The 25,171-nt window shown below is 38.5% G+C and overlaps 1 protein-coding gene across 3 annotated transcripts in view; it reads right to left on the bottom strand.

The window, feature by feature from the left end:
* LOC149540503 (uncharacterized) overlaps positions 1–25,171 on the bottom strand; it is a 206,344-nt gene that overhangs the window by 106,310 nt on the left and 74,863 nt on the right. For all 3 annotated transcript variants that reach the window (XM_089801601.1, XM_089801603.1, XM_089801602.1), the window contains 2 exons: positions 23,488–23,596; positions 23,301–23,392 (listed from right to left, as the gene is read on the bottom strand). In XM_089801601.1, the coding sequence (XP_089657727.1) occupies positions 23,301–23,392; positions 23,488–23,596 (201 nt within the window). The remainder of the gene's footprint in view (positions 1–23,300; positions 23,393–23,487; positions 23,597–25,171) is intronic.

The following is a 25,171-nucleotide window of genomic DNA, read 5'->3' as shown; positions in this document are numbered from 1 at the left end:
GATGATTTCAGTCGCAAAATGTGGGTATATTTTCTTAAGCAAAAATCAGATGCCTTTCTTGTATTTCAGCAGTTTAAAGCTCTAGTAGAAAAAGAGTTTGGTTCCTCCATCCGTACTCTTAGGACCGATAATAGGGGGGAATTTTGTTCTTCTTCTTTCTCTGCCTTTTGTACTACTCATGGCATTAGACGTCAGTTCACCACACCTCACACCCCTCAGCAAAATGGTGTTGTAGAGCGTCGAAATCGTACCATCACAGAAATGGCTAGGGCTATGCTAGAACATAGAAATGTTCCCAGAAAATATTGGGCAAAAGTAGTATCCACAATTGTCTACCTTCTTAACCGGTCACCCACCCTTGCAATTAAACATAAGACTCCTGAGGAAGCCTAGTCTGGTCGCAAACCTAGGATCAACCATTTAAATTTTTTTGGCTCTCTGGCATATGTATGGATTCCTGATGCCAAACGCACTAAGTTGGATTCCAAAAGCCAGAAACTTATGTTTACAGGATACAGTCACACACATAAGGCCTAAAGACCGATTGATGTAAATACTGATTGTTTAATCTTCAGTCGTGATGTTGTGTTTGATGAGGAACTCGGACCATTTCCGCTCTCTGACTCCCCACCACATTCCGAGATTCAGTCTTCAGCAATCTCTGACTTGGGTTCTTCTATTTTATATGAGTCATCTGATGCTACTGATACACCACCTTAGTCACTTCCAGATAATACAACTCCTACTCTTGCTTCTCATCCAGCTATTCCAACAGCATCTGATATTGGCTCCTCGACTCTTCAGCCAAAATGGTGGGCTCAAACGATTAGTGATCTTCATCCTAATGAACTCATTGAGGGTAGAACCTCCAGAAATAAGGGCCTTCAACACAACATAGTTAATATAGCTCTTAATGGCCAACATCCACAGTATCCCTGAGCCCCAGATATATGCAGAGGCCAAAGGAATTCCAAAATGGGAACAAGCAATGGATGCTGAGCTTCAAAGTCTTCAAAAGAACCACACCTGGGTTCTTTCAGATCTCCCTCCTGGGAAGAAACCCATTAGCTGTAAATGGGTCTATAAGGTCAAGTACCATGCAGATGGTACCTTGGACAAATACAAAGCCAGACTTGTTGCTCGAGGATTCACCCAGCGCGAAGGCATTGATTATGAGGAGACATTTGCTCCGACAGCCAAGATGAGCACTATTTGCATTCTTCTTGCAATTGCAGCTCAGTATGGTTGGAAAGTTCATCAAATGGATGTGAAGAGCGCCTTTCTCAATGGTGAATTACAGGAAGAAGTCTACATGACGCAGCCCCCAGGTTTTAAGGTTGTCAGTTCAGAACACAAAGTATGTAGACTCCAGAAGGCCCTCTATGGTCTTAAACAGGCCCCTAGGGCTTGGTACATAAAGATTGATCATTACTTGGTTGCTCAAGGATTTCAGCGTAGTCCGTCAAACAGTAATTTGTATATTAAACACTCTGGTAATGATATTCTTTTTCTTGTTGTCTATGTGGATGATTTGATCATTACTGGAAATTCAGAACATTTGATTTCAAAAATCAAACAGGATCTATGCAGAACTTTTGATATGAGAGATCTCGGATTGCTTCATTATTGTTTAGGTATTGAGGTTTGGCAGACTAACAACAGTAATTTTTTTGTCTCAGTCCAAGTATGCCAGAAGTTTGCTTGATAGGTTTCGAATGCAGGATTGCAAATTTGCCTCCACTCCTATGGAGACTGGTCTGAAATTGTCCACACAATCTGTTTCTCCTGCTATAGATGAAACACTCTTCGGGCAGCTAGTAGGTAGTCTCATCTACCTTACTACTACTAGACCTGATCTCAGTTTTGCAGTCAGCTACATCTCACGGTTCATGACAAACCCCAAGACTGATCATTGGATTGCAACGAAACGTGTGTTACGCTATGTACATGGTACTTCAAATTATGGTCTTCTTTACACAAGGAGTACTACTCCTCAGCTCAGTGGATTCACCGATTCCGATTGGGCCGGCTCAGTTGATGACAGGAAATCTACTTCTGGCTATGTGTTTAGTATCGGATCTGCAACAGTTACTTGGACCAATAAGAAGCAACAGGCACATGCACTCTCCTCTATAGAAGCAGAATATAGAGGAGTTGTCAAGGCAGCTTGTGAAGCAATTTGGCTCCGGCAGATGCTTGCAGATATGCATATTCCTCAAGCAGGCCCGACTTCTTTGTTTTCAGACAATCAGGGCATACTCAAACTTGCCAAGAACCCAATGTTTCATGAACGAACCAAGCACATAGAGCTTCATTGCCATTACATCCAACAATTAGTAGAAGATGGATCTATTCAGTTACGCTATGTCCCTACCTCAGAGCAATTAGCAGATATTTTCACAAAACCCCTTGGTCCTGACAAGTTTCTTAAATTCAGGGGATCTGTTGTTGTAGTAAATAGATTGAGCATTAACGGGAGGTATTAAAATAACCTTCATATTTCTTTTTAATGCTCACTATTGTATCTTATTATATCTCTATATATATTAGAATGTTTCTGATATGTAGGTGTAGTCTAGAATAGAATGCTTCTATTCTATTAGATTCTCCTCTTTGTATATATAGATGAGTTTGATCTCTGATTAATTCATTCAAGTATTCCGCCATTTACATTTGTAACAATTTCAACCACGAAATTATAATTATTTCCAAAGTTTTTTAGAGTATTGGCTCTAGTACCATATTACGAAGTAATTGGAAAATATTTGCTTGTTATTAATAGTGATCAAGAGATCAATTTATACAAGAGACTAAACAATGTTTCCTTAGGAAACAATCACAAAGAATAGAAACATTCTATTCTAGAAGCAGGAAACAAAATATTAGAAACTTTCTAATATTTACAGGAGATTACAATAGATAATCATTAGATACTGAATAGAGATAATAGAAACTATCTATTATCCTAATACATTATTTGAATCTTCCATGATGCAAAGTTTGAGGCACCTTCAAGTCTATCCTCCAGCCTTACATGGTTCACCATACTTGCTATTAAGAGATTATTTAAGTAGGTCTAAAACCTGGATGATAACCAACTTTTTTTCTCTATCAATTAGGCTTTGAGACCACGTAAATGTTCAGGACCTCTGATAGAGTAACAAAAGTTGATGTAAGATTTCCTGATTGAGATTCTGATATATATAAACTTCTATGTTGTTATCTGCTATGTACTGTAACTGTTCTGAAATTTATCTGATATCCAAAACTGATGTCAATTTATAATATGCAGATGATATTGCAATATACTGCAGAGTATTTACTGAAGATCAAATGCTAAATTTAAACTAAGTAATATTGCTGTGAATACTAGTTATTGCCGATAATGATAATGTTCAACACAACAAATATCACTTGGTATATGTAATGCCACGAAGAGTCAGGTCCACGGAGGGACATGAGTCTATGTGGTACAAGTACCACATAGGGTCATGTCCCTACATGGACTTGAACTTGCAATATTTAAAAACATTTTAACTATGTTAATTTGTCCATCGGTGGTTTATTAATGTGTTACAATCATACTATGGAAGAAGCCCGATAAGACAAAGGGCAGAAGTTTAAGGTTTAACTGATGATAATTAAATCATCCAATACAAGTAACACATGATATATATATATATATATATTCTGATTTATCAAATGATTCAATTGACAGAAGCTACAGTTTTTACACATCGTATGTCTCTCCTTCATGCTCATGTGCTATTATTATTTTCTGGCACTGTTCAACATGTCATTGTTTTGGCTCCAAGATGGTGTCCCATGTGTTTCTCCATGTTAGCATATACCATCAAACTCAATGGTTGTTCAGAGGTCGTCAGTTCTCATGTTCTCTTCAATTATTCTCCTTATAAAGATGAAGATAATAGCAGTGATAGAGAACTCCTAATATCACAGTGAGGTGATATCCTTAACACACACAAGTTTATGATGAATACTAGGAGTCTTGATATTCATATACTTTTAACTTCTGATATCACAATAAGGTGATATCTTTCCCACAATAAATGGATCTATTGTGCTTTCAATATGGGGAGGAGTTGTCCTCCCTAGCTAAGAGGGAGTGTTAGAAAAGTGTAGCTTCAGTCGGATTACTCCAACTGATGAAAGGAAATGCTTAAATAATATATTGATTCTGAGCATTTCATCTCTATCCATTCAGTATTCTTATCTGAGTATATGATTAGCATTATGCATGATCTATAATTAATAATCATGCATCTATACATTTAATTATACATATATGTTTCATTGGGCTTGATGCAATAATAATAGATCGTGCCTTAATTTGTATCGTGTTAATTATGATTATCAAATATACTTATCGATCAAATTAAGGTCCCTGGTTTAATATAAGAGATAGGATTATCGAGTAAGTTTAACGAGACATGTCTCTAGGGGTGACATGAAGACCGATATCCAAGTCACGATGAAACACAGAAATCAATCAGTGCCAACTAAAGACATAGCAGACATACATTGTCATGGCTCATTATTAACTCATATACACATCCTTATGATATCGTGCCTTCATATTGACTGATATGATGAGTGCATACATTGGATTGAAATCGATACTCAGATCAAAGCAGATCGATATCAACTTATATTGCATTGTTTTGATATTGTTATCAGCAAAGAATATTAAAAGCAGTATCCAATCTGCACATATACTTTAACAAAATGATCTATTCTCTGATACCATGTGATGGAACTTGATAGTTTGATATCAAACAATGCAGATAAAATCTTCTTAAATAGAAAAGTACAAGATGATGTTTCTAAATGAATCAATCATTAACTGAATACAAACAATAGAAACTAACTAATATAACTAAACTCGATAAAGATGACCATTAGAACATTACATTATTATTTTAGTATGTTATGAAACTTGATAGTTTAATATGAAATAATGGAGACGAAGTCTCCTTAACTAAAAGTACAAGATGATGTTTCTAAGTAAAACAATCATTAACTAAATACAAAAAATAGAATCTAACTATGACCATTTAAAACATTACATTACTATCTTTAAACCCTCCCTTAATGGTCATCATACCAACTATAGAAAAAGCATAGAAGGTTGCCCTCATCTTCAGAAGACTCTGTGACATGAGCCTACTCCTGAGATCCTCCCTAGTTTTGTGGGACTTCTGGATTTGACCAAAATAGCCACAATCCCTTAGACCAAGTGTTGGGTAACAAAGGTTTTCCACCATCTAGACTAAGACACTGAAAAACCCTTGAGAAGACCATTTCTCTAGCAACTCTAAGTGCGACCCAAAACAATTGCAAGAAACCACAATTTGTGTAGAAAATTTTGACAAAACCCTTCAATGACTTCTTTTTTTTTGGAAAAATAGAAAAACTTTGAAAACAACAACACTAGTCACAATTGTTTTGGGAAAATAAATACAACCTAGAACTATTTGAGGATAAAATGAAAAAAAAAAAATCAATAAAACCAATCACAATTTTTTAGGAGAAAAAACAATCAAAACCAAATACTGAAACATCAGTGAGTAGCTAGCATTAAATCCAACGCATAGATCGGCATAAAAAACTTCACTTTTTAGAGAAAAAGGCAAAACTCTTTTACAAAATGATTTCTAAGGCAAAAAAATTGCGGAAAATGCACAATAATTTTCTATGGACTAAAATTATAATACCCTCCTAGAATTTTTTAAAGAAAAAATAATGAGAGCACACAAAATATTTTTTTGAGAACAAAAATATTAAAACCTAACAAAAAAAATTGAAGGGAAAATATTATTAAAATCTGCCTACTAATTTTTAATGAACAAAATTTAGAAAATCCAAGAGATCTTTAAGACAAAATCATGCTAAACCCTCACATTGCAGAAAGAAAGTGAAATATCCCAAATGGATTTTTGCTTTGCTGCTGCTATAATATTTAATTATATAAATTATTTTTTTCTGTAGATTTTTCTTTGATCTTATAGAGCTAGACAGAAGTTGCAGAAGAATGTTGTTTCTTTTGTATTTTTCAGAATATAGGTATTACAATGAATAAATAACAACAATTGATAAATAGAAGTGATAGAAATAATATGCAGCAATACATACTAATCCAGAAATGATTCTAAAACCATACCAGCATAGTCTAGTTTATTCCAAAATAGGACCAATACAGATGAGCTTCAAACAAGATGGATGCCAACTGAAAATGGGATCCAGGTGAGCTGCTGTAATAAACGCCAGGCTGAACCAAAGTGGTCGCCTTCCATTAAAATCCACTACCTGCAAAGTGTAATTGCAATACTAGAAACCGATCCACTGCCTTGACCAAACTGTATGCATAGGAACCTTCGAATCTGATCTTGTTGAGGGCTACATCCCAACAAATCTGCTCTCAGCACTAGGGTTTGCATCCCAGGTGAGGAATGCTCTTCCGGAACAATGATGTCCAAAATAGGATGATAAAATGATAAAAGATACTCATCTTTAGGTTGCCTTCTCCTTATATCTCCTCTCTAAGGCAATTTGAACCCTAAAAGAACCCTAAAGTGGATTTCATTTGAAATTTATAATATAACATTATTTTCCCAATAAAGGCGTCCAAATAGAAGGAAATCATTACTTTATTAATGACAAATAGCTCCAAGCATCAAATAAGTCCCTACAAGTGATAATCAAATACTAAAGATTGAGCTCTTTCCAATGAGCTATCACACATAGGCAAATTGATCCAAATGGAGCCAGAAAACTCCTTATTACTCCAAAATGGCTAAACACTTAGCCTTATTTAAATTATTAAAATTCTAATTTAGGAGAATATTTAAATATATTAAAATATTTCCCAAATAGCCAAGGAACAACCCAAACACCTCTAAAACATGAAACTGAGTTTGTCACCTGCTTGTGACTGATGCCGGACAACCTAGGCCAACTGGCAGTGACACCCTCAAATCTAGGGATACTCCTAAAATATAAGGAACACACCCAAATCTCCTGAAATTGAGACCAGGGGGTGATCTCATAGAACCTCAACTCTGAAAACATCACCACCTCCTAAAAGGTAGGAATCTCCTCCTACAATCAAGGAACTGCTCTCAACTGATCTACTATTGCCTGTAATACCAAATCCGCACACTAAAAACCCTGACTGAGTCCCTGATCACCACTGCTAGCCTACGAGACTCCATAATTGGCTAACTCTCATGTTACTGCTAGATAGAGCTAAAAAGGGGACATGACAAATCCTCCCCTCTCAGAGATGCTTACCCACAAGCAACTACAAAGCTGGATGCTATAAAATAGTCTCGCCCTCCCAAGTGACGTCCTCTATAGGGAGACCTCTCCAGCGAATCAAATGCTCTCGAATCACCCTGCTTCTCAACTAGTGTTCCCTCTCTTCCAAGATATGGAGATGGTATAATATGTTGTCCTAGTGCCTTTTTCAAACACGACACGTGAAACACATTATGAATCCTACTACTAGATGGTAACTCAATCTCATACGCAACCTCTCCAACATGCCTAATAATCCTGTATGGTCCATAAAAACAAGGTTTGAGCTTCTTAGCTCCACCCCTTTTAAGGGTGCTCTGTAGATAAGGCTATAGTCGTAGGTACACCATATCTCCCACCTCAAATATCCTCTCAATCCTGTGTCAATCAGCGTAGACCTTCTACTGATTATGTACCTGCTGAAGATTCTCTTTAAGAAATCTCATGATGTCTTGCTTCTCCTATACCCAATCCTGTGCCAAAAGAACCCTGTTGTCTGTAATGTCCCCTCTTTAGTTCGACATGGCATTGATCATGGATTTGCCTATTACAGACTCTCGTAGGCAAATGGTGTGGAAAGAGAGTCAATTCTGCGGATCAAATAGTCATATCTTGCTCTTGAAGAAGTGTTAAGAGGTTATATTTTATCATTATGTGATATTGGGGCCCACATGTTATAATTTTAATTTGAGTTGCACTTTTTATTTTATAAAATTACTTTATTATAAAAAGTGCATTATAATGAGGATTTATAAAGGATGTTTCTAGAAGTTCTAGCAACTTCTTAGAAAAGTGAATAAATAGAGGGCTGGGCCTCTCATTTGGACATGCTTGGATTGGAGAACTCTTCTACTTCTTCATTGTGAAGACATTTGTGGACTTTGGATCTGCAAATTATTCGATCTTTGGGAACGAATCACTCCCTTGGATTGGCGACTTTGAGGGTGTGAAATATCACCTGAATTGTTGCATAATTGGAGTTGGTATTCAGCCATCTCATTGGAGCTTATTGAGAATTCGTTGTTAGGGTTTGTTTTTGGTTGGAATAAGGATTTCAGATTTGCCCTATCATTGGAGAAGCATTTGACAAGAGTTTGAAGACAGAATAAGTGCATTTTCAGAATTGGCAAAGCAGGGTTCGGAACCACATAATTGCTCATATCTCCTCAACCCCTTGGAGTTATTTTTTATGGTTTTACAGGGTTACTACCTAACCCTAGGCGCCCATTTTCCTTGCATTTGGGGGTCCCAAAACCCTAATATTATTTTATTTCAGCAGCCGTACAGGTACGGCCTGGTACGGCCCTGCTAGTTTGGGCAGCAGCAGCAAATTAAGGACAGTTTGGGGGTGCGGTTGGAGGTCTTCATCAACGATTTGCAGCAAAAAGTGGTGTTCTTCCATAGTTCTTCAAACCAGGTTCTTGCATTCTGAAATATATGTCAATTTTTGGGTAAATTTGCTGTCATACAGTCATTGTAATAATCAGTCCAGAATTGGTAATAAAATAATTTCAGAATTTATTGCATTGTAATTGAAATATAGTTCAATGGCTTTATATATATTGTAACTCTGTGATTATATTCTGAAAGTATCAAATCTGAAATTACCATATTCTGAATATTGTTACTGTTACACGCCAAGTGTTTGACAAAATTCCTAAGTTCAGTTTGAGGGTTTCTGTGGCCTTTATAGAGAGGGTCATCACAGTGGTATCAGAGCTATAAGTCCTGCCATCTTGTGGAGGTCTTATAGGGAATTTGGAACAGCTAGATAGGAGGGAAAGTGTTTGACGAAATGTCAAAACACTAAAATCAGAGCATGCGACAAAGGCCTTATAATTTCCGCAATACCAAAGCAAGACAAGATAGAATTTCTGACCTGCAGAGCGAACAATCTAGCTCATCTATCCAGGTGGACATAGAATCCAGTTATACAAACACAGGGGAGGTATTTTTTGATCAAGACTACGACTACAATATGGATAGAGGCGGGAATGCCGGTCCAGATCCGCAAGAGGAAAGATTTTTACAGTTATTTGACACCCTGGCACAGGGACAGCGATTAGCCGAACAAAGAGCACAAGAACAGAATCAGAGAATGGAGCTTATGATGCAGATGATGGCTCGACAAATGGGGTTGAACGCTAACATAGGTGGAGGAAATAATCAGAATGGTCACAATCAAAATGGGAATAATTAGGATGAGAGACAAAATGGAGGCGAACAAATTGGGAACAATTTCGGTCATGCCCCCCAGCAAGCTCGGACAGTAAGTTCGAGGCCTATGATTCCTACGTTCCTTCCTAGAGCTCCAGAGCAGCTGATACCAGAACCCCAGATCACTGACATACAGGATCAGCTGAGGAGAGATTGGGAAGCAGGAGGACCAGATTTTACAGCTGCAATCACCTTTAGAGAGTATATGGATGTGCGGATGAAGCATATGGCCCGTGGACAAGACAGGACTCAGAACTATGAGCTACGAAAGAAAGTAGGAAAACTACAGTTACCATATTATGATGGCTCGAGGAAGTCTACAGCAAGAGCTTGGGTTCAAAAGCTTGACACATACTTTCAATTGAATCCTATGTCTGAGGAAGAAGCTATTAAGTATGCAGCAATTCACCTGGATGGGTTAGCACACGAATGGTGGCATCATGGTATGATCACTATGGGTCATGCACACATTACCTCATATGTGGAGTTTACGGAGAGCCTGATTGAACGTTTTGATAAGAAAGATCCAGAACTCCATTTCAAGGAATTAGCCCAGCTTAAACAGTGGGGCTCATTGGAAACATACATTTCAGAGTTTCAAAAACTTGCAGTGTTAGTAACAGATGTATCTGAACGAAGGCTATTGGTTTTATTTATGGATGGGTTAGTTGATCCGTTGAGAGGGTGGATTAAAGCTCTCAACCCTCCCACTTTGCAGGAAGCCATTAAGAAAGCTCGTGACATGGATTCCTCTTCAGCTTCTAAAAATAAATTTCAGGCAAAGAGTTTCCCTTCAGGAAAAGATAAGGACAGGAAACCCTTTCATAGAGAGGCACAGCTACCTAAGGAAGAAAGTAAGAGGCTGGACAAGGAGACACTTAATGACTTGCGTAGGAAGAAGCTATGCTTCTATTGCAAAGGCCCGTATGAGTACGGCCATGACTGTCCTATGAGGCCAAAAGGGAAGGCCAACCGGGCAATGTGGGCTTATTACGAAGGCTCAGATTCAGATGGTTCAGAACATCATGATGAGGATCCTGATGAAGCAGAGGGAGAGCAGGAGATAGACAGTGCAGGGCAAAGGCAGGAAACAGAGCTACATTTACAGGAAGCACGACTGTCTAGTATCCAGAGAGAGGGATCTTTCAGACTTCGGGGAGTCTTGGCTGGACAGAAGGTTATTACATTGTTGGACACAGGTGCCACGCATAATTTCATTGATGCACGATTTGTAGAGAAGCGTGGACTCATTACTGAGGAGTTCGAAGGACTAAGAGTCAAGGTAGCCGATGGATACACTCTTCGTTGTGACAGGATGGTACGAGACTTACCTTTGCGCTTGAACAACTATGAGTTTAAGGCGGATTATCATGTGGTCAACATGGGTGACATGGACATAGTACTTGGGATGCAGTGGCTACATTCATTGAAGGTGGTTACCCTGAGATAAGAGGATATGGAGATACAATTCGAAATGAATGGTAGGATTCATGTGCTAAAGGCTATCCGTAATGGAGACATCAGGACTATCTCATTTAAGCGGCTGGAGAGATTAACTAGGCATAATGATATAGAGTGGGCAGCAGTTTGTACTTTGATACCTACACAGGAGGAGCAACATAAGGCGGAATATCATCCTGATATTCAGAAGTTGAGGATTAAGTACGAAAAGGTATTCAATGAGATTCCACCAGGCAGGCCACCGGATAGAGGTATTGAGCATATTATTGAACTGGAGGAAGGTGCTAAACCTATCATGATCACACCATATCGACATCCAAAGCGACTCAAGGATGAGATCGAAAGGACCATTGAGGAGTTGCTAGCTATGGGGCACATCCGACCTAGTAAGTCACCTTTTGCATCTTCTGTTGTTTTGGTAAAAAAGAAGGATGGAACGCTTCGGATGTGTATTGATTACAGGGCATTAAATAAGAGAACCATTAAGAACAGGTATCCTATTCCTCGCATTGATGAGTTGATAGATGAATTGCATGGGGCCTGTTATTTCACGAAAATTGATTTGAGATCAGGATATCACCAGATTAGAGTCCGTGAACAGGATATTGAGAAAATTGCTTTCAGATGTCATTGTGGGCACTTTGAGTTTGTAGTCATGCCTTTCGGCCTGACCAATGCACCTGCCACTTTCCAGTCCACTATGAACAGAGTTTTCCACCATCAGTTGAGGAAATTCGTGCTAGTGTTTTTTGATGACATTTTGATCTATAGCCGATCATGGCAGGAGCATCTAGAGCATTTGGAGACGGTGTTGAGCATTTTACAGAAGGAGTCCTTGTATGCAAAGGAGTCCAAATGTGACTTAGGGATGACCGAGCTGTTATATTTAGGACACATCATTAGTGCAGAGGGAGTGCGGATGGATCCTGAAAAGATACGCGCTATTGTTGATTGGCCTCCACCAGAGAACCTTACACAGTTAAGGGGGTTCCTTGGTTTATGTGGTTTTTATCGCAGGTTTGTCAGTGGCTGCTCACGACATGCAGCTCCCATGACAGATTTACTGAAAAAAGGGGAATTTGTGTGGACTCAGAAGGCACAGGACTGTTTTATGAGATTTAAGGAGATAATGACTACGTGCCCAGTTCTAGCATTACCTGATTTCACGAAGCCATTTGAGCTTCAATGTGATGCATCTGGAGAGGGAGTAGGTGCTGTACTTATGCAGAATAAGCACCCCATAGCTTATGAGAGCAGGAAGCTCAGAGGCCCTGAGCGTTCATTCAGTATATATGATAAGGAGATGTTGGCCATCATGCATGCTTTGGCCAAATTCAGACAATATCTTGTGGGTAGCAAGTTTTGTATTAAAACTGATCATAACAGTCTGAGGCATTTCTTGGGACAGCAGGACCTGAATGATCGCCAACAAAAGTGGGTAAGTAAGTTGCAGGCATATGATTTTGAAATCTCATATGTCAAGGGAACTCAGAATGTTGTTGCAGATGCTCTATCTCGAAGGCCACACCTCACTCTTATGGTTCAGATATCAGAGGATTGGCGACACTTGATTATAGCAGAGTATGTCAGGGATACATGGGCCTCCGATATAGTAGAGGGAACAGTGATTGATACCAGATACACACTTGTGGATGATTTGATCATTTACAAAAACAGGATTTACCTAGTCCCAGGATCGAAGGTTAAGCAACTGATTATGAGAGCACTTCATGACTCACCGACAGCAGGCCATCCCGGGTACTTCAAGACTTACAAGTCAGTTCGAGAGCGGTTCACTTGGAAAGGGCTGAAAGCTGATGTTTTGCGGTATGTTCGAGAGTGTCTTGTTTGCCAGCAAAACAAACAAGAACACAGCTATCCGGCGGGGCTCCTACAGCCACTTCCGATTCCCGACAGGAAGTGGGAATGCATCTCCATGGACTTTATCACAGGTTTGCCCAAGGTACAAGGACGAGATTGTATTTATGTGGTGGTAGATAGATTAACGAAATATGCTCATTTCTTTCCTATCACCACTACACATTCAGCAGCTCAGGTGGCAGAGGTTTTCTTTCGGGAGGTTTTCAGATTGCACGGCTTGCCTCAGAACATTGTGAGTGATAGGGATAGCCGTTTCATGAGTCACTTTTGGCAGGAGGTATTCCGGTTATGTGGCACGGAGCTTACACCCAGCACTAGCTATCACCCACAAACCGATGGTCAGACAGAAATTGTGAACAAATGGGTGGAAGGGTATTTAAGGAATTATGTGGCAGCTTAGCAGCGAGCTTGGGTCAGATGGATATATCTCTGCGAGTATTGTTACAATACTACATATCATATGACTATACAGATGACACCCTTCATGGTACTTTACGGTTATGAAGCACCTAGTTTCTTGGATTTGTTGTTGAGCGACAGCCGGGTACCCAGTGCAGGTGAATTATTACAGGAGAGTAAGGATATAGTTGCTACCCTCAAAGACAATATTGCAAGAGCTCAGAACCAGCAGAAGCAGTATGCAGACCAGAAGAGAACTGAGCGTAGTTTTGAGGTAGATGATATGGTTTACCTCATGTTGCAGCCATACAGGCAATCTACTCTTAAGAAGAGTGGGGCAGAGAAACTTAAGCCACGCTATTATGGACCATTCAGGATTATCAGGCGAGTTGGTGAAGTGGCTTATGAGTTGGAGCTTCCCGCAGACAGCAGAGTGCACAATGTGTTTCATGTGTCACGCCTCAAGAAGGCGTTGGGTCAGAATGTGGTGCCTTCTGCAGTATTACCTCCTTTAGACGATGAGGGAAAATTGATTTTAGTACCAAAATCCATCCTGGAGAGCAGAGAAAAGCAGCTTCGTAGAAGGGTGATCAGAGAATACTTGGTTAAGTGGAAAGATTTACCTGTTGAGGATGCTACTTGGGAGGGGGAGGCTATTTTGCAGCACCCGGCGTTGAGATTGCTTGAGGCCAAGCAATTTCAGGAGGGGCGGACTGTAATGTCCCCTCTTTAGTTCGACATGGCATTGATCATGGATTTGCCTATTACAGACTCTCGTAGGCAAATGGTGTGGAAAGAGAGTCAATTCTGCGGATCAGATAGTCATATCTTGCTCTTGAAGAAGTGTTAAGAGGTTATATTTTATCATTATGTGATATTGGGGCCCACATGTTATAATTTTAATTTGAGTTGCACTTTTTATTTTATAAAATTACTTTATTATAAAAAGTGCATTATAATGAGGATTTATAAAGGATGTTTCTAGAAGTTCTAGCAACTTCTTAAAAAAGTGAATAAATAGAGGGCTGGGCCTCTCATTTGGACATGCTTGGATTGGAGAACTCTTCTACTTCTTCATTGTGAAGACATTTGTGGACTTTGGATCTGCAAATTATTCGATCTTTGGGAACGAATCACTCCCTTGGATTGGCGACTTTGAGGGTGTGAAATATCACCTGAATTGTTGCATAATTGGAGTTGGTATTCAGCCATCTCATTGGAGCTTATTGAGAATTCGTTGTTAGGGTTTGTTTTTGGTTGGAATAAGGATTTCAGATTTGCCCTATCATTGGAGAAGCATTTGACAAGAGTTTGAAGACAGAATAAGTGCATTTTCAAAATTGGCAAAGCAGGGTTCGGAACCACATAATTGCTCATATCTCCTCAACCCCTTGGAGTTATTTTTTATGGTTTTACAGAGTTACTACCTAACCCTAGGCGCCCATTTTCCTTGCATTTGGGGGTCCCAAAACCCTAATATTATTTTATTTCAGCAGCCGTACAGGTACGGCCTGGTACGGCCCTGCTAGTTTGGGCAGCAGCAGCAAATTAAGGACAGTTTGGGGGTGCGGTTGGAGGTCTTCATCAACGATCTGCAGCAAAAAGTGGTGTTCTTCCATAGTTCTTCAAACCAGGTTCTTGCATTCTGAAATATATGTCAATTTTTGGGTAAATTTGCTGTCATACAGTCATTGTAATAATCAGTCCAGAATTGGTAATAAAATAATTTCAGAATTTATTGCATTGTAATTGAAATATAGTTCAATGGCTTTATATATATTGTAACTCTGTGATTATATTCTGAAAGTATCAAATCTGAAATTACCATATTCTGAATATTGTTACTGTTACACGCCAAGTGTTTGACAAAATTCCTAAGTTCAGTTTGAGGGTTTCTGTGGCCTTTATAGAGAGGGTCATTACATTGTCACTAATCACTAGATCAACAAAAGATAGACCATCATAAATGTAGAGGGCTCTAAATGGAGTCATAGCAATCGACATATGATATGCAGTATCATAACAATACTCACCCAAGTGCAACCAACACACCCATGTCCTCTGTTGTGCTACTCTAATATAAACATCAAGATCTTGAAAGTGTAGCGTCTCACCATGAATCCACTTGAGGAATGTATTATACATGTCAATTCTTGGATTCCAAACCAATGTCAAAAAAAAATGCAACATATTCATATTGCACCTATTTGAATAGATGTGCAAACCCATATTGCCAATGCCTCTCCGTGAGGTCCCTACTAACAATCTTTGAACCTAACACAATTCGAGGAAACTGACAAAATAACATGCTCAACCTCAGCATGCGACCCTCCATATCTCTCAAATATACAACTAGCTGTTCCATTCTAACAAAAATGCCCAAACACTCCAAACCATGAAGCAATGTATTGAAGTCCGTGTAAAGTGATGTATCTCGCGAATCAATACATGGGTCCCATAACCAAACACATGTCGTACAATGTGTGATGTAGAAGAACTTCATATTATCACCATCGCTATCAAGTAACCCTTTCTGTATGCAAGACACCATAACTATGGATGAGTAATTTCTTGCATGCTCAAAAACTATCAACAATGACCACCATATCTCACTATCATAACTCTGACCAGCAACACAAGTGATATCAAACATACTATCGAACCAATTCCAATCAACAACAAACACTCCCCACTCCATCGCTAACCTATAGGGGCACCTTCCAACACTCCCATACTATTGAAAACCTAATGTAGACAGTGAAAAACTCGGATGAGTCATAAGATCCCCGCTAGAATAATGACTAATCCTCAATGGATTGAAGAGTACAAAGTCACCAATCAGCAAGGTTATTTCTACCCCATGAAGGAAACCATGAGGCCACCTCTTAACAGAAGTATATGTCTCATCTATGCCCATAAGGGACAACTCTTGAATGGCCGGCTCACCAAGTGTATGCTCAACTTCACAATCATACTCCAAGATTGAGCTCCTCATATCATTTGTATCATCAAGATCAAGAGCCTCCTCATCATCCAATTCAAAGAGTGGGTTATCTAAAATCAAATCAGCACTCATCTTGGAAAAGGGGTTATCAACAATGACTGAATGTATGTCATCAGCTTCTTCAAGACTATAGGCAGCAAACTCATGAGAATGGGAAGTAAAATTGCTGTTATCCAAACTTGGAATTTTGGAATCCTCCTCAATACCTTCTTTGGAATCATCTTGTATATCCTCAGTATTAATGGAGCTACTGGTGTCAGTGGATAATGTATCATCAAGTGGTTCCTCTTCCTTATTCACCTCATGAATATGTCATCTATCTGAACGGAACGTTGCAAGAGGCAGGTTTTTTGATTGAGCTAAAGTAGAATGTAGTAGACTCAGCTCCACACAATGTTCCTCCCACTGATTTTTTGATTTTGTAGGTAAAGCATGGATTAAACTCAACTCCTTACTCAGTTCTTCAATCTGATTTTCTGCCATGAGAAGAGTTACTTGAGAATTTTCCAAAGTTTCTAACCTTTAAAAGTTCTGAAATAAGCTAATCAATCTCCTCTTCTTTCTCCCTCAAAGCAATAGAGTAAATAACACCAAGGTCAAGAAGATGATCTCTATCTGAAAGGAGGTTTAAGTAATTATTCTTCATTGCCTCCATGGCTGTCTTAAGCACATGCAAATCAGAGATTGATGAAGCCTCTTCTTTACATTTATGTCTTCCCTCAAGTTGGACCTTCCAAATGTAGCTCTCTACTAACTTGTGGGAATTGCTAAAATGTGACAAGGCTGCAATGACCTTTTCTTCATCAACCTTCAGTTGGCTCTCCAAAATAAGCTTATGAGCATGTGTAAATCCGTAAGCAAAGGACGTGGACTGCCATTGAAGAGCAAGGCTCTCTTCAATAACCTCTTTTGATACCCCCTCAAGATCTTCATTTGGTAATTCCTCTTGCTAGTTATTGCTGGTCCGTGTTTCCTTTGTTAACTTATCTTCTCTCCCAATACTTTCTTTTATATCCTTTGATTCTTCTTTCCTTCCTTGCTATTGATATGAACTTTTGGATACCAAATCATCCTTAGCATCTAGTATACCCATAAATTGTGTGAATGCAAGCATGTCTTGTATCTCCTTAGGAAGAGAACGATACTGATGGTAGCTGCTCATTATTGCATCATTGAAAGCCTTAGCAGGAGGCCTCTTACTTGTACCTATTGACGGAGATGAAACCTTAGAGCACCCATTTCTCATTCTAGCCATGGTATTGACCTACAACTAACCCAACAGGCTAGCAGGTACTCCCTGTTCAATTCCAAAACCTTGCTCAAGTTGAGCTCTCCTGTGCATATAAAATTTGTGTATCTCAGCTCTTGGATGCATAGATTTGTAATCAAATCCGTAGGCTACCAAGATCAGGCCCTGATACCACTGAAATATCCCAAATGGATATTTTCTTTGCTGCTGCTATAATATTTAATTATATAATTTATATTTTCTTGTAGATTTTTCTTTGATCTTATAGAACTAGATAAAAGTTGCAAAAGAATGTTGTTTCTTTTGTATTTTTCAGAATATAGGTATTATAATGAATAAATAACAACTGATAAATGGAAGTGATAGAAATAATATGCAGCAATACATACTAATCCGGAAATGATTCTAAAACCATACCAGCAGAGTTTGATTTATTCCAGAATAGTACCAATATAGATGTGCTTCAAACAAGATGGATGCCAGCAGAAAATGGGATCCAGGTGAGCTGCTGTAATAAATGCCAAGCTAAACCAAAGTGGCTACCTTCCCTTAAAATCCACTCCCTGCAAAGTGTAACTGCAATACTAGAAACCAATCCACTGCCTTGATCAAACTGTATGCATAGGAACCTTCAAATCTAATCTTGTTGAGGGCTACGTCCCAACAAATTTTCTCAAAACACTAGGGTTTGCATCCTAGGTGAGGAATGCTCTTCTAGAGCAATGGCGTCCAAAATAGGATGATAAAATGATAAAAGATACTCATCTTTAGGTTGTCTTCTCCTTATATCCCCTCTCCAAGGCAATTCGAACCCTAAAAGAACCCTAAAGTGGATTTCATTTGAACTTTATAATATAACATTATTTTCCCAATAAAGGCGTCCAAATAGAAGGAAATCATTACTTTATTAATGACAAATAGCTCCAAGCATCAAATAAGTCCCAACAAGTGATAATCAAATACTAGAGACTGAGCTCTTTCCAACAAGCTATCACACATAGGCGAATCGATCCAAATGGAGCCACAAAACTTCTTATTACTCCAAAATGGCTAAACACTTAGCCTTATTTAAATTATTAAAATGCTAACTTAGGAGAATATTTAAATATATTAAATATTTCCCAAGTAGCCAAGGAACAACCCAAACACCTCTAAAACATGAAACTGAGTTTGTCACCTGCCTATGACTGATGTCAAACAACCTAGGCCAACTGGCAATCACACCCTCACATCTAGGGATACTCCTAAAATATAGGGAACACACCCAAATCTCCTGAAATTGAGACCAAGGGGTGATCTCATAGAATCTCAACTCTGAAAACATCACCACCTCCTAAAAGGTAGGAATCTCCTCCTACAATCAAGGAACTGCCTCCTAAAATCAAGGAACTGCTCTCAACTGATCTACTATTGCCTATAATACCAAATATGCACACTGAAAACCCTAACTGAGTCCCTGATCACCACTACCAACCTACGAGACTCCATAATAGGCTAACTCTCATGTCACTGCTAGACAGAGCTAAAAAGGGGATATGACAAATCCTCCCCTCTAGGAGATGCTTGCCCACAAGCAACTGCAAAGTTGGATGCTGTAAAATAGTCTCGCCCTCCAAAGTGGCGTCCTCTATAGGGAGACCTCTCCAGTGAATCAGATGCTCTCGAATCACCCTGCTTCTCAGCTAGTGTTCCCTCTCTTCCAAGATCTGGAGATGGTATAATATGTTGTCCCAGTGCCTTTTTTAGACATGACACGTGGAACACATTATGAATCCTACTACCAGATAGTAACTCAATCTCATACGCAACCTCTCCAACATGCCTGCTAATCCTGTATGGTCCACAAAAACAAGGTTTGAGCTTCTTAGCTCCACCCCTTTTAAGGGTGCTCTATAGATAAGGCTCCAGTCATAGGTACACCATATCTCCCACCTCAAATATCCTCTCAATCCTATGTCGATCAGTGTAGACTTTCTACTAATTTTGTGCCTGCTGAAGATTCTCTTTAAGAAATCTCATGATATCTTGGTTCTCCTGTAACCAATCCTGTGCCAAAGGAACCCTGTTGTCACTAATCACCAGATCAACAAAAGATAGAGAATCATAAATGTAGAGGGCTCCATAGAACTTGAACTCTGAAAATGTAACCACCTCCTAAAAGGTAGGAATCTCCTCCTACAATCAAGGAACTGCCTCCTAAAATCAAGGAACTACTCTCAACTGATCTACTATTGCCTGTAATACCAAATCCGAACGATGAAAACCCTGACTGAGTCCCTGATCACCACTGCCAGCCTACGAGACTCCATAATAGGCTAACTCTCATGTCACTACTAGACAGCGCTAAAAAGGGGACATGACAGAAAGTCATAGTTGTGGAAAACAAAACAACCCATCAGAGTAACCTTAACACGACAAAACACTAGATTTTGCGTGGTAAAAATACCTCAGAAAACAGCCAACCTTCATCATGTGATAAAACAAGTAAAAGCTTTGCACAAAAAAAGCACATGCAAGTAAATGTAACCCACATAACCCTAGGCTTTCCATGAGGGAGTTAGACCCAAACCTGCTCTACTACCATGCTATGAAATTTCATTATTCATAATAGAAAAATTACAAATGGAATCGCAGTCTCCTTATAAAAAGAAACAACTGAGACCGAAATAGGAATTTTGAAGACAAACTAAAACAACAAATTGAGAAATTAGAAACTACCTAAAAGACTAAATAGTAAACTAAATATCTAATAGACCATAAAAATAATATTAATTACTTTACTATTTCCAAAGCCCTTTCAACCCTTTGGCTAAGTTGCATCAACTATCTTCCATACCTCAAGCTGGTAGGAATGACCCTCTAATACCAATTCTAATGTCTCCTTTTAGGGATTGCCCAAAGTCTTGCCCTAAATTCATAAAATTTCATTATAATAAATGTAATATAGCCAAAGATACAAATTTATCAAATTAAAATGTCTCTTCACAAGATAAATCGAAATTTAGGTTCTACAATCATATTATACAAAAGTGCATGTGTATTGAATTATGTGTGTTAGGTTTAGTAACCACAGATACAAGTACAAATATGTATAATCATCATAGTCATTAGATACATCATATCACATCTAAATTCATTTTTATTACTCGATCACAATAGATTTTGAATCAAGGATGATAGGATTGTCCGAAGCAATCCTCATACTAACCCCATGAACAAATTGTATACCTCCTTTGCTCCATGTGGCACGCACATTAGATATCTATCATGGGATGGTCTGCCTAGTGGGATGCTCATCTCTTCCCTCCATATTCATGTCTCCTTAATCATCCTCTTATGGCTGTAATTTCTACAACAATCAACCATCATAGAGGTGTTAGGGTTAACGAGACAGAAATAACAATTACATGCAAATTTAACCAATATCAGAAATAAAAATTAACACACGGAAGAGAACACAAGATACAAAGATTTAACATGGTTCACCTAATCCCTGGGCTACATCCACCAATAGCGAATCCAATATTCTTATTATCCGGTTATTACAACCTAATTACAATCTCTAATCCCTTATAGCGCAATATTGCCACAAGAAGCTACAATCTCATCATACATAATGAAATCCCTAACTCTAAGCCTTTTTATACAATTTTTTTTCCGCTTACACATCAGGGCTAGAAAAAACCGACCAATAGAAAAATAGTAGCCGACGCCTTTTACAATAATGAATTCGGTTGAGCTTTCTTGGGTGTTGCCCCTGAAAACCCCCACAGGGGCATTGCCCCTCAATTCCACCATGTACTGCGACAGGGAGCGCACCCGGGGATCTGTCCTAGGACCCTGCAAGGGGCGCTGCCCCCAAACCCCTGTAGAATAATCTAGGGGGGATACCACGCAAAATAAAGTGGTGAAAAATTAACCTCCGAGTCTGATTAGGCTCCACATAACAACAAGAGGTTGGAAAGGAAGTTGCAATAGGGTGCTCAGAAATTGCAATATGAGCAGACTTATACCCCCTTGGCCTGAAGCGACAGGCACATTGGACATCCATCATGGGTAGTCTACTTAGATGGTGATCTTGTACTACTCCCCTTTTTGTCTATCCTATGCATGATTGTTTGCTGGGTTATACATACATTAATGCTTTAGAATATGCATTCACATTATTAACTATATCAAACCCATAAAAATTATATGCTAGACAATATTTTCATCATGAATGCACTAAGCATATATCTCAAGCATACCAAGATTGAACAAGAATGTCATTGCTTGTTGTAGGTAGTAATTTCTGACACAATCAGTCTATGGTCCTGATTGTTGATATCTTTGAACTGCCCTGCTCTTTATGAGAACTGATGCTAAAATGAATTGAGTCACTTGATTGTCTTCCTCCATAATGGTCTTCTTGCCTATATATCTCCATATCTCTTGAAGAAAGACAACCCTTGGAGGTTTTTTCCTTAGGGGACGGTCACAACCTTTCTCAACAATGCCTCTTCAGATGCCAAACTAATTGCTTCTCTAAGTTGTCTTAATTGCTGCTAGTAGTTGATCACTATTAGCATAAATTAGTTGCTGTTCATAATAAGAGTGGTGCTTCTATTAATCACTGCTTCTTGTTACCTCACTGTTCTTATGGTAATCAATGTGCTCTCTTATTTAGGATAATTGCTCCTCTCTGTAGATTAGAAAATTGTGATGTCAACTTAATAAGACAAGTTCATGTCAGTTGATGCAAAGTTTACACTACTACTTAGACAGGGGCGTGGCACAAATCCACAAACCTCTGCAAACTTTTGTGTTTAGCCCTAGCTCTCATGCAACCTCTAAAGATGTCCTACTTTGGCCCACAATTTTGTGTCTATGTCCTGCCATCTTTAACAGTGTTTCCTGCCTACAACATGATTGCAACCTTCCAAATTCAACAAAACTTTTCAAAGTGGAATTCTCAGCTGCAGCAATTATCTACAGTCTCATTCAAACTAATGTTCCCCTAACCCTTGAGTCTGACGTCATTTTATAAAATGAGCAATAAGCACAAACTATGTATATAGAAAATAACACTATAATATTATAGAATGTTGGATGTCTATCACAAAGAGGTTCATCTCTTTAGTATAGTTTGAAAGATTTAACCAACAATAAATGAACGTGACACTTGTCCAAGATTCTAAATAGAGGTAACATTTGACATTATTACACACCAGTATTAAGTCACTGTGATGAATTTGGTACAAAAGGTCAGCCTTATATTCTAACAATTCCAACTCGCACAATGTTTGTTTTGCAGGTTCAGATAAGCTCCAGATTGAAAAGAATAGAAACATTGTAGGGGCTGAGGGAAAACTTCTGTTTACACTTGCTAAATATTGAATTTTTTGGATGAAAAGATAAGCCACTTTGTTTTGAGAAGAAATGATATTCAGGTTTGAATCTGAATTAGGAGTAAGCTAATTAAAAATATTATCAGAAAAAAGTAGAAATAAGTGGACTATCTCATTTACTATCTGCACAAAACAATGAAAAGTGCTGTCATGATTAATTTAACAATAACTTATATTTGATAAAAGATTCAAAATGCCCAAAGTCCTTTGGATAATAGCACTGAATAATTGGATATCCTAAATGGATTATAGATTCAGTTGGAAGAGGAGAAAAGTTGTTCTTAAACATGCTCAATTGCCAAAAAAGATTTAAATAAAATTAACTACAACAATATTGTTCAAATCCAACTGAATGAGTAGAGTTCCTGGAAAGGTAAAACAAAACCTCATAGTGAATAAGATTAAGAATATGGTCTGGACGTGTTTCGATAGTTCCCTTCTCCAGGCAATACAGATGAGCACCTCTGTCAAATTTGTGCAGCACTGTCAAAGAAATCAAAAAGGAAAAACTGATGAAGTATGTTCACACTTCAAAATGAAAATGAGTGTTATGCTACTATAGAAGGATATGTAAAGCCCCGCCAGTCGTACAACACTGCCGCCAACTTTCAGCACTTCATTCTCTGCTTTCAAAAGAACATCTGTGCGAGGACTTCTCCCAATTGGAACTGTTGGGGAATCCTGCAAATGTCACATAGCAGAGGAAGATGCTAAAGATTTAAGCTTTTCCATCTTGCGTTCATGTAACATTAAATAGAATTCAGAATAAATAAGACAAGTACAGTCAGCAGATATTAGAGATCCATAAAACATGCAAGGAAAGCAATCAACAAAATATATCGAATACCATGAATAGCAGATTGAAAATCAGAAGGTAGCTCACTACAGTAAAGTAGAAGGACTCAGCTTTTGACATAATGAAAATTGTACTTCATCAAGTATAGAGAAATTGCACTTCATGCCCTCAATTGCACTAAACTTTTAACAGGTCGCCTACTCATAAAAGATCAAAAAGGCATGAATAAAATCATACACATAACTAAGGAACTGTCTGGTACGTGAATGATTTTTATTGTCACCATTTTACTATCTTGACCTTCTCAAGAATTTATTTTTTCACATCTTGGAACTCGTGGTCTAATAGTAGCTCAAATATATTTCTTCTGTGCTGCAAATCATGTTTCTTAAAACTTCGTTGTCTATTGTCCAACCTAGATTTTATGACTCTAGGAAGAAAGATAATGCCAGTACTACTATCAGGGGCAACGCTACTAGCAGGAATAGATGTAGTAGTAGCACTATCAGAAGCACTAGGACAATAGGGAGGAAGGGAAGCACCTTCTCCAACACAACCTACTGAACCTAGGGTTGTAAAACTAGATACAGATGCAGATGAGGGTGGACAGGAAGTGGAACCAATCTGAGCTAACTCTTCTAATTGCTTTTTCTTATTCTTTTTCTTGTTCATATTTTTCTAAGGTGACATAACAAAAATATTTAGCCTCATCAGATGCAACTTTACAAGGCTCAGCATCATGTCCACGTGTGCCAGCAATATGGTATTTCAATCTATTTATCCCCCCATTATCAACGAGCTTACAAATAAGCATTTTGTTTGATTTCTACCTCTACCTGTAAAGTCTATGGTGTACTTCCAACACTCCTTTTTGATTGACTTTAGTGAGCTTGGGTTTTTTAGCTAGAGGAGCCATTATGATTAGGGGAAAAAATGTTTTCAAAATGTCAAAGTTGCTGCAATAAGACAATTTTAACCAAAAATTGATATTAAGCATTGTATTTTATGAAGATTTAAAGTAAACGAAAACCCATAAACATAGAGAAAAAAATCATCTAAATCCAAAACAATCAACTCTTACCTCTTTCAAATGAGTTGATAAGTGTTGAGAAGAGCTCCTATAAACTCCTTGATGATCTAAATGCAAGTATATAGCTGCTCCAATGTCACAAATGCAAGTTTTTCTCCTCTTTCTTTCAACTCGATCCAAAATAATGGCTCTCTATTTCTCTTTCTTTCTATTTCTCATATAAGAGTGATATAAAAGCCCTTTGAGGGTTACGAGGAAAAGAAACATTAAAAATTTTTAAAACAAAGCAATTTTTTTTTTTGACAACCGGTTTTGCCCAGCCGCAGCCAGGTCGCATGCATTGTGACTCACGAGTCACGTGCTCAACTTGCAGGTTAGGAGAGTCGGACGAGTCACCCAAGTGACCCACTAAGCTAGGGTTACGGGACAT

This window comes from Cupressus sempervirens, chromosome 9 (assembly GCF_028749045.1).
Source record: "Cupressus sempervirens isolate cs-2001-9-10 chromosome 9, ASM2874904v1, whole genome shotgun sequence".
Lineage (NCBI taxonomy): Eukaryota > Viridiplantae > Streptophyta > Pinopsida > Cupressales > Cupressaceae > Cupressus > Cupressus sempervirens.
This window is presented reverse-complemented; position numbering and strand designations above follow the sequence as displayed.